The sequence below is a fragment of the Anomaloglossus baeobatrachus genome, chromosome 4 (assembly GCF_048569485.1).
Source record: "Anomaloglossus baeobatrachus isolate aAnoBae1 chromosome 4, aAnoBae1.hap1, whole genome shotgun sequence".
Lineage (NCBI taxonomy): Eukaryota > Metazoa > Chordata > Amphibia > Anura > Aromobatidae > Anomaloglossus > Anomaloglossus baeobatrachus.
In genome coordinates, this window is record NC_134356.1 from 315,494,508 (window position 1) to 315,505,940 (window position 11,433).

At 43.8% G+C, this 11,433-nt stretch overlaps 1 protein-coding gene across 8 annotated transcripts in view; it reads right to left on the minus strand.

The window, feature by feature from the left end:
* Positions 1 to 10,007, minus strand: part of NRCAM (neuronal cell adhesion molecule) — a 181,895-nt gene extending 171,888 nt beyond the window's left edge. For all 8 annotated transcript variants that reach the window (XM_075344998.1, XM_075345002.1, XM_075345001.1 and 5 more), the window contains exon 1: positions 9,986 to 10,007. In XM_075344998.1, the coding sequence (XP_075201113.1) occupies positions 9,986 to 9,988 (3 nt within the window). In that variant the 5' untranslated portion in view covers positions 9,989 to 10,007. The remainder of the gene's footprint in view (positions 1 to 9,985) is intronic.
* Positions 10,008 to 11,433: the final 1,426 nt, after the last annotated feature.

Consider the following 11,433-nt stretch of genomic DNA (forward strand, 5'->3'; position numbering starts at 1 on the left):
CTGGAAGGAGCCTCCTCTAGTTTTGATGCAGCCACTGACTATATGATGCAGGAAAGGGCTCTTTTCCATCTGCGATTTTCATGGGCGAGTGCAATCTGCTAAAAAATCGGATTGCACTCGCACCAGTGTTAATCAATGAGACAGTTTCATCTGTCCCGATTTTTCTCCACACGAATCAGGCTCTCGGTACAATGCTGCGTTTTGCACTGACTCTCCGCTCACGCATGTGTAAAATCGCACTGCACTCATGTTATGGGAGCAGTGCGGTGCATGCAGAGACAGACAACAGAGGAGATGGGGAGAAAGTGCTTCCTCCATCTTCTTCGCTCCTGTGATGCGATCGCAAGATTGCATCACAGTCGCATGACCCTCAGCTGACGCTCGCAGCAGAGGATCATTAGCATATCGCTTCTGGTGCTCTCGCATCGAAAGCTGTACACAAGTGGAAAAGAGCCCTAACAAACCGCATTGCAGGGAGGGAGTCGCTTGTGTTGATGTTGCCACTGACTCTGATGCAGGTAACACAGCACTTAAAGGGAACCTGTCAGGTGCAATATGCACCCAGTACCACAAGCAGTTCTGGGTGCATATTAGTGATTCATGCCTAACTGTCCCTGTATACACTAGCATAGATAAAGAGATATTTACAAAAAGTATTTCTAAAGGTCTTCTATCTTATGCTAATGAGCACGGGGATTAGTCCCAAGGGCAATTCTCCCCTTAGCTAGTCGGCCCACATAGCATTCTAGCACATCCCTGTGGGCGTACTAACATGATAATAAATGCGCAACGACGTCGCACATACCTCACTCTTGATGGCGGCCAGAGGAGCATGGATGCACACAGGGCATGATCCGGAGTACCCGAGGCTTCTGATCATGCACACTAAACTGATGCCGGGTGTAAGCTTCCCAGCTTCAGTGAGGTATAATATGCATGACCGGAAGTGCAGAGGACTCTGGATAATGCGCAGAGGGAATCCATCGTCCGCTGGCCGCCATGAACAGTTAGGTATGTGCGGCGTTGCTGCGTATACATTAGCATGTAAGTATGCCCACAGGGGTGTGCTAGCATGCTATGTGGGCCGACTAGCTAAGGGGAGAAACACCCTTGGGCTAGTGTAGAACCCACGGAGCAGAGGTGTACAATAAAGGAGAGGGTGGTAATGGAGGTTTGATTTCGTGACGCCACCTGTGGTATGCGGCCAGGGAATAGCCGCCGCTGCGGTCGCTGTCCTCTGGGGCAGATGGTAGTAGCAGCCGGGATGTGTCTGCTCCCCAAAAGTGGAGTGGGCTCCAGGGAGTTGATGGAGGTAGTAGTGGTGCGTTGGGGTGCAGGGCTGAGGGCGCTGACAGTAACCAAACAACACAGATTGGTAGTTTACTTTTACCTTTACTGGTAACAGGTTGAGCTCCCCCTTCAGGTCTGAGTCAGGAAGTGTTGTGTGAAATGGTACCTGACATTGAGACGCTCCCCGCTGCTTCCAGGCACAGCACTGTCCACCAGGTGAAGAGAACAATGCCACTGTGGCTCCCATGACCACTGGGGTGCCACACTAGTCGCTGCACTCATTAGCATAACATAAAAGGTCTTTAGAAATACTTTTTCTAAAGATCCCTTTATCTATGCTAGTGTATACAGGGACGGTTAGGCAGGGATTACTAATATGCACCCAGAACTGCTCGTGGCTCTGGGTGCACATTGCACCTGACAGGTTCCCTTTAAGGGAGGAAGTCGCTCATGAAGAGCCCGATAGTCCTATGATTCCATCTTTGCTCCTTCTGCACGGCCTGGAGGGGGGAGTTCTGTCCCTAGATAGAAGCCTACACATTCCTCCCATCGGCGCACCTATTACGTGATCATGGGGCGCCGATGGGTTGCATGGCAGTTGGGGGTCTTCTGACGATGCCATGCCTATCATTACAATCCCTCTGTGAATGCCAGCCTATAGCTTCATAAGAGATTGTGATTTTCACTATACATAGCAGTGCTGATGCACTGCTATGTAATGTACAAGAAATCAGACAATCACAGCTTCAAGTGCACTAAGGGGACTGTTAAACACAGTAAAATGATGAATAAAAAAATGTTTTTAAAAATATGAAAAAATAAAACAACGAAAGTTAAAATCATCCACTCGTTTTGCCACATTAAAAATAAAATTATAAGAAACAGACATATTTGGTATTGCTGTGTTTAGAAAAGTCTGACCTAGTCAAATCTAAAAAAATGTGTATTATCGGTAAATAGCATAATGAGAAAAAAAATCTAAACGCAAGAATTATAGATATTTGTCCTCCAGACAATTGCAATAGAGGTGATCAAAACATCGTATCTACCTCAAAATGTTATAAATAAAAATGTCATCTCAGTGCGCAAAAAACAAGCCCTCAATAGCCCCATATCCCGAAAATTGAAGTCATTACAGCTCTCGGTAAATGGAAATTTTATTTTTTACAAATTTCCAAATAAATTTTTACCACTTAAATAAAAAAAAAAACTATACGTTTAGTATCTGCGTGCTCGTACTGACCGGGAGAATCATATTGCCAGGTCAGTTTTAAAGTATATATAGTAAATTAAAAATCCCAAAAGCAATTATGAAGTTGCAATTTTTGGGCAATTTCAACACACGTGGAACTTTTTTTTACGGCTATATGGATGGAAAAATAAAAAAGTTATGGCTCTTGGAATTAAATGGAACTTGATTTCATGATTTAACACTTAAAGGAGCACTTTATAAGCCTCCTAATAAGCTCTATAATGTTGCCTAAACGCTATACGTATGTGTTTAAACACTATGCCGCCCCTCGCCTCCTTCATCCTGTACATGCCAGGATGTCAGACACACTGCTGTGTTTGAGCAGTCGTAGACTATGTGTTGCTCACTGCAGGGAGGAATGATTGAACATAATTTTTAAAGACATTTAGCATTTGGGGCAGGGCAGACATATCGCATGTGCAGCGGGTTCAGCTGGATATGGACCCTGTAGAGTAGGCAGGCTTCAGGGGGTAGGGTGGCACTTTTGCAGAACTGGTTGCTCAGATACTGTGATCTTTCCACTTTTTCACTATGTAGCTTTTTTTTTCTTGAATGTTGTGTCTTTCTCGTCAGTTGATGCTTTAATAAATAGTTAACTATTTTGTTAAAAGGAATCTGTCACCAGGTTTTTAACACCTACTCTGAGAGCAGCATAATGTAGGTGCAGAGACCCTGATTCCAGCGATGTGTCACTTCCTGGGCTGCTTAGTGTAGCTTTGATAAAAACACTAATTAATCAGCAGTAGAGTATCATTGGAGGACTATTTGGCCTGCTGCAGGTAGTCCAGCATATTCATGAACTCTGTATAACTGCTAGATGTGCAGCAGAGAAAACATTGATTTTATCAAAATGACAGAAAACAGCTCAATAAGTGACACATCGCTGGACTCAGGGTCTCTGTCTCTACATTATGCTACTCTCAGATGGGGGAGCAAAAACCTGGTGACAAATTCCCTTTGAGTGGTGGCTGTCCTGGCACTAAGACGAACAGCTTTAGGCGGGCTTTGCACGTTGCGACATCGCAAGCCGATGCTGCGATGTCGCACGCGATAGTCCCCGCCCCCGTCGCAGGTACGATATCTTGTGATAGCTGGCGTAGCGAAAATTATCGCTACGCCAGCTTCACATGCACTCACCTGCCCTGCGACCGTCGCTCTGGCCGGCGACCCGCCTCCTTCCTAAGGGGGCGGGTCGTGCGGCGTCATAGCGACGTCACACGGCAGGCGCCAATAGCAGCGGAGGGGTGGAGATGAGCAGGATGTAAACATCCCGCCCACCTCCTTCCTTCCGTAGAGCCGCCGGCGGCAGGTAAGCTGATGTTCCTCGCTCCTGCGGCGTAACACACAGCGATGTGTGCTGCCACAGGAACGAGGAACAGCATCGTACCATCGCTGCAGCAAAATTATGGAAAAGTTGGAGCTTGCAACGATGATACGATAACGATGCTTTTGCTCTCGTTTATCGTATCATCTAGGATTTACACACTGCGACATCGCAAGTGACGCCGCATGTGCGTCACTTTCGATTTTACCCCACCGACATCGCACCTGCGATGTTGTAGTCTGCAAAGCCGCCCTTAGGGTTCACTCACACAAGCGTATAGCTTCCAATGATTATCTCATATGAGAGCATCAGATGTAATATGCCAATGACACTCGTCTCAAACTGCTGGGAGTGTGAGGTGATGTCATTCTCTCGCATGCACAAATGGGATCACAGGTGTAGAGAAGATGGAGAGATTAATCTCTCCATCTTCTCCATTGTCGGTGTATAGTGGACTGCACTCAGATGACACTTGAGTGCAGTCCAATGTTCTGTACTCACCTATAGCCTTGAATGGCAGCATATCTTGGACCACATGCACCCAATGGCAGCATGCAGCAATTTATTTTTCTCAAGTCGACCTGACATGAGAAGAAAATGTTTGTCAGAACTGCTCCATAATATAACATTCGCTGTAGAAAAAAATCCGCTGAGAATTACAAAACGATCCGTTGTAGAAAAAAATTCATAGTATAGTTTGATTCCCAGTTTGATACAGTTTGATATACTATCATAGTATAACATTGGAGTGAGTGCTATCCAATGAAACATAGTATAGCACCCGTCCGGGTTATGCGCTAGCTATATGCTAGTGTGAGTGCACCCTTAGCTTTTAAACCACTGACTGGAGCTTGATGGGGGGAGGACCAAATACAAGTCCCGCACAGGGGCCCTTCCCGGTCAGTGTCCATTCCTGGTTAGCATGATCGTTCTGTGCATATAGAATACCAGCACATGGCCTGTCAGGACTACGCGCTGCCAATAACGGTGATGTTGCTTGTTTACCGGATGTTTGGTGGCCTGTTTTGACCGGCTAATACTCAGGAATGGGCATTCCAATGAACACTTATTTTTGGATTATCCGCTTCTTATCTGAGAAACATTTAGCAGGCGATATCTGGAAGGGGAGACTGTCAAAATGCGCAAAAAGTTTAAACGTATGAAAAAATGCCAATGTTTAGAAATATTTATGGGATTAGATTGGAGACGAATTGCTTCTCAGGCGCTGATGGTTTAGCCATATAACCTTTGCGCTCAGCACCACATTGTGCTCTCTATAGGTATTTCATTGATCTCCACAGCAGAGGACGGAGCTGCAGGGAATGGTGACCCTACTACAGTTCTTTTCTCGGTGCGCTGGCCTTATTGGGGTGATAAGCAGTAAAAGTGACACTATGAAATTCACAATCTTGCTTTCAAACTGTTTACATTTTCATGCTTGAAAATCCATCCTGCGATGTGCCTAAAGTGATGTATCACAATGCTAATTCAACTCGAAAACTGTGTCTCTCGCCCAGCAACATGTGCTCAGCCTTGAAAACATTGGACGTGTTGAAGCCAATTAAGCATCAAGGTTACCTAAAATGACTGCGTTTTCCCTGATGTGGAAAGCTCGTGATCCTCAATTGCAAATTTTTACACAAATAGCCAAACTATTCTTCAAATTGTCCTCATGCTCCGTGAAGAACCAAAGGAACCTATGGCATTCCTTCCAGATTGTGTAACCTTCTTTCTAATTAGGCCCTCAGCTAGTCAAATGCACTTTATATTTAATTCATGGGCTCCACAAGTTAGCAGGTTACCAACCTTTTGGCGGCAGCAACAAGAATATTTTATTTCTGCCAGAAGGAATGGAAGCTCATTCAGTGATCATTAATTTTCCTTTTCACGTCCCCATAGAACACCTTGTAACATGGATATGTGCCCTCCATTGGCATCTCTCTGTGTGTGCTTATGTCTCACCACTGTTTAGCTATCAGACAAGGACGCTGAATTATAAAACACCTATGGGCAATATGGAAATCTCATGGCTAGTCTCATACTTTACTCTTCCAAAGTGCAGTAGTTCTTATCATTAAAATATTAATAATAGCTGTAATATTTTAAAAAGTGAAAACAAAATATTTATTAGCCTAAAGGAAGGTATATAGAGGTATTTTAAGGAGGATATCCTAAAAGAAAATATGCCCACAAACTAATAGGCAAGTAGTTGCTACCTACCTGCCTATTGTGCCCGATGCCATTTATCGCCGGCACAGAGTAGTCATAGACTATTCTTGCCGGGGATACAATGGCTTTGTCAATAGAGCAGAGGCTTGTTTTTCACTCTGTAGAAGGGCCAGGATAGCAGAGTTCATGCTGATTGTCAGCCAGTTCTCTTCTGCGTAACTGGGGAGCTGTCTATTAGCATGACGTTGGCTGTTCCGCCCTGTCTATAGAGCAGAGTGGTTGAGAAGCCACCGCTCTGCTGTCGTAACATCAGCGGAAGCAGTTAAATCGGCGGAAGCAGGCAGGAGCTGTCTGTTAAAGCTCTGTTTCGGTGAAGAATGGCGCCGGACACAAGCAGGTCCTGGATATAACCTTTAAAGAAGTTGTGATGAGCCTCTCTTCTGCCTAATTTGTCATCAGGCATGGAGACTGCATACTGGTGGACAGCTGCCATGATATCTATCTAATGACCTGTAGGTACTGTGCTTATGTCCTAGTCTAATAAATAGTACACACACATTACACATGCCAGGCATGTATTTTCTTGCAAACATTTGGGCCCTGATTCATCACTGAATTCAGGCCAGAATTCTGTTGCAAAATATTTTAAATTTGGAATTGCCCCTAAAATGTTTCCACTTTTGGCATTTTGACACCTGTTTTTCCCATCTGGGTGGAGTCGGGGCAGGATGGGGGCGCAGTGGAGGCAGAACACCAAAGCTCGTTTAACCCACGACAAGCTCTGGCGTTCCATATGCCAGAATCTCAATCCAGTACCTGAATGGAGTGATATTTCTGCAGTAGCACAAAGAGGCACACTCCGTTTGTCAGACGCCCCAGATTCATGAATCACCTCTTCATGAATTAGGAGCATCTGATTCATACTGGCGCGAACAACGCTGGTCTTGATAAACCAGGCCCTTGGTCTGCAAAGCCAGCATCCCCATAGACTATAATAGGAAAAATAGTGTGGTGGGCGCTGTTAAATGAAAACCATGATGTACTGAAAAAAAACCTCTGCTTTGTTAAAAAGTTTCAATCTGACATCTTCCTCAGGCTGCCTACCCTCAGACTGCCAATATTTATGGTTTTTCATGTGGTAGCACCCGTGACACAATTTTTCTTCTATTACTTTTTAGCACAGGATTCTGAGCCTCTTGCCGGTGGACCAGGTAAAGCAGCAGTCTGGACTTGGTTTCCACACTTCCTTCAGAGTTGTGCATGGTACGTGCAGGTGAACGCATGTAGATCCTTTCACATTGTCACCGGTAATTTTACGCTATGGAGCACCCATATCTTTCAGCATAGATTATAATGGCTATGTGTTCTGTCCGTAAAAAACAACGATAGAACGCATACATTAAAAACATGTCTAAATGGGCCTCTTTCACACATCAGTTTTTTTTCAATCAGTCACAATCCGTTTTGTGACTGATGTGACGGATCCGTTGCAGATTGTGGTAAAACGGATTCAACGGATCCTGTAAAAAAAACTGATCCATCGTACGACTTTTTTTTTTCCATGGCAAAGGTTATTTGCCATTGAAAACCTATATGAACTCATCCTGGACGAAAGAGAGAGAGAGAGAAAAAAAGAGAGAGAGAGAGAGAGAGAAACTTTTACTGACCAGAATGGAATTTACATCTGAGCATGCTCGGTTAGTAAAAGACGGATCCTGCGTTCATAGGCTTCCGTTATAACAAACGATGGATCCGTTGCTGTCCGTTTTTTCAACGCACACAAAAAACGTGCCTGTGGACGTCGGCCGGACACACATTTTTCAACTGATCCGTCTCGCGACAGATGAAACGTGAGGCCATCCGTCGCTAATACAAGTCAATGATAAGAAAACGGATCCAGCGCTGAATCTGGTTTTTTTTTCACAAAACGACGGATTGTGATTGATTCAAAAAAACTCTGAAAGAGACCTAAAGGGGTTTTCCATTTTTAGAAAAAAAGGACCGGAAACAAGACCTAAGCAATGGTGGTGAAATGGGGAGGGTGTGTACTATCCGACTTTGTTATTTTACATTTCAGGAATTGTTTATAGTCCATTCTAAAAATGGAAAATGTCTTAGGTCTGAGATGCGACAGAATTTATCTGGATTTGTGTAGAGAAAATCTGCAGCAAATTACAGTACCAGGCCAGTAGATGAGATTTTATAAATCCGCTCTAACACATATGTTCAATAAAAACCTAGTAAAATATTGCGCTAATACATTTGCCTAGTCAATCCAATCCAAGAACCATGAAACAATCTAAAAGAAAGGATGACAATAAAAACTAAGTGTTGTTAAACCTCTTATAGCAGAGAGCCAAAAGGTTTTACAATGTCTGTTGTTTTATGTCATTAGCTGTAAATTTATTTTTTTTTTTCCTTCCACCATTATGCTGATTTAACTACTGTATTCTTCAAGATCCACAATTCCTTGGCAGACATTGGGCAGTACTAAGGCAGGCACACAAGTGACAGTGCTTTCCTCACTCTTCATTTCAGCCCAAGTGGACCTTTTAGGGTATGTGCGCACGTTGCTTTTTACCTGCTTTTTACCTGCTTTTTTGCTGCTTTTTCTTCTGCGCTGTTTAATGCCAAAATGGATGTGTTCTTCTATTCAAGCAAAGTCTATGGGAATTTGGGTTTCTTGTTCACACTATGTTGTTCAAAATGCTGCCTTTTTGTGGCAGAACTTTGGTCAAAAACTCAGCTTTGCAGTGCAAAACCCAAATGGCAAAAACAATTGACATGTTGCTTCTTTGAAAAGCTGAGTTTTTGACCAAAGTTCTGCCACAAAAAGGCAGCATTTTGAACAACATAGTGTGAACCAGAAACCCAAATTCCCATAGACTTTGCTTGAATAGAAGAACACATCCATTTTGGCATTAAACAGCGCAGAAGAAAAAGCAGCAAAAAAGCAGGTAAAAAGCAGGTAAAAAGCAACGTGCGCACATACCCTTAGGCACAGCAAATTTCTCTCATTTACTGCCCAAACATCCAAAATGGCAACAATGGAAAAATTTGGAGTTTTTCTAACCCCAACCAAAAAAAACCAAACTATAAAAATAACCATTTGCCTAAGTTTCTGTTTTTATTTCCAGTAAAATCTCATTAATAGCCTTATAAATAAAAGGGAACTTAAAAGCAATTGTCACCGTCATAAATGAATAACTAAAGCATGAAGATAGGTGCCAATCCAGACTTCGACCGAGCCTAAAACAGGTTTCAACTGGAGAAATAATTATTCTTTAAAAGGGAAAAGTTCTTTCGTTCATCATTTCTGAATGAAAAAAAAGACAAATTCGTGGGAAGAAAAAAAAATCCTGTAAAAAGAATATCTGTGACAGAACTGTACATTCATCCAGCATTTTACGTGAAAGGGAGGTCATAAAAGGCCGTCCAGATAATGGCCACCATTTAGAATAGCAGAAGTGAAAAGCTCCTGAATACAGTCCCCTCCTGATGTTGCAGCAGCATGATGGATGATACGAGAGAAGTTTGTTACTGAACTCTGAAAGGGACATCCTATTGTCTTTGTTTTCCTACAAAGAACTTTCTAAAGTGAAAAAACGAAGCAGCAATTAAGAGCAAAGTGATGAGTCTACAGAGGACAGCTAACCCCAAATATGTGCACATAGCCGAGCAGATGAGGGCTGTGCAAGCTGCTGCTGGGGCTTAGGCACGCCGGAGGACTCCTGTACAAACACCGCTTCTACAAATCGTCCCCAACAACACTGCTAAAACCTAGACATGTCAACTTCCCTCCATGAGCATCTCTATATTCCAGAATAGATGAACCTTAACAGAAAGCCATAACTGTCTACAGTATCCACAGATCCAAAACCAACTAAACAGTACCAGGCACACATGATCATATCTCACTCTACAGCCCACATTTTGGAAGTGGTAATTACCATGAAATAGGTGGTGATTTCCCTCTGGAGCTTGCGAGAGGCAGAACACTGATGGCATGGTACTGTAATCCTGCTGACAAGTGTGCTGCTGATCCCTGCTGTTACCAGAGTGTGTGCTGACATTCACAGAGCGGAGGCTGTCCGCCAATCACCGGCCGTGTGGACCTCCCAGCACAGGGTTCATGACTATACAAAAGAGGTTTAACTTCCACTCTGTGTCTGTGCCAAAACAATGGCTCTGCTCCATGTATTCAGGAGCAAATTATATCCAGCCCCAATGTAAAAAAATCTATTTACTAACACGATAAGAACTCAGAAAGAGAGTTACGTAAACTATGAATAGGATTGGTGAAGTCACTTGTTGGTATACATGGACGGACACACAGAGGAATGTTAAATGAGGTTAAGACATGGACCAAGAGCTCTTATATGAAGATATATACAAGGGAGCACACATTAACCCATACAGACCAATTGTAGCCATTGTGCAAGTGCGCATGAGCAATTTTCTACACGACTCACAGATCCATATGCAAAAAAAACCTAGCATGTTGTTCATTTGAGCTGCACTATTTTGTTTCACTTAGGCTATGTTCACACTTCCGTTGTTTTGCAAGAGAGAGAGAGAGAGAGAGACCGCCCGACCGGGACTGATTTCACATGCATTCAAACCTACGTCTGGACATGCTGGGCATGCTCAGTACAGCGGGATGGAATCCTGCACTAGAATCCATTGCCTGATACATGATAACGGAATCCTGCACCATAGACTTACATTATGCCTCTTGACGAATTCCGACGGAATCCCGGAGGCTGCGTTTTTTTGCCGCTAGAAAAAACGTTGCATTCTGCATCCCTCCCGCCCGACGGTCAGTCACTAAACGACTGATGTGCAGTGCGGCGGGTCCAACACAAGGTCATCAGTCCCAATCCGCCGCTCATACAAGTCTATGGAAAACAACAGAATCCGCCAAACGGATTGCGTTGTTTCTCAGAGCGGCGGATTGTGACTGATACAAAATAACGGAAGTGTGAACATAGCCTTACGTGCTAGTATGGTCCGACTTACAGAATAGACCAGTGCATATAAGTAATAGGCTGCTCCATGTGGATGTGCACACTGCCTTGCACATAGAAGCAGTCACGTCTGAAATTTACAGATGAGACAAGTCTGCAAAATTCAGCGCTCGTCCAAACCTAACCTAAAATTATATTAATTTAAGGCTGAAGCTAGCATGCTGCAAGGGTTAACACAGAGAATTCAGGGATGCCTGTCTTGTCAAGGTCCATCTATTGTTTATTTGCTATGTTCTTTAACCAGCATGACCTCTCATTGCTTAGAGCAAGTTGGGCTGCAGTGTGTACATCGCCCAGGCCAGGCCCCTTTCTGTTGGGCCTTGCATTGTAGAGTGTCTGTCCGTGCATGATACACAGTGGGGTACGGCTTG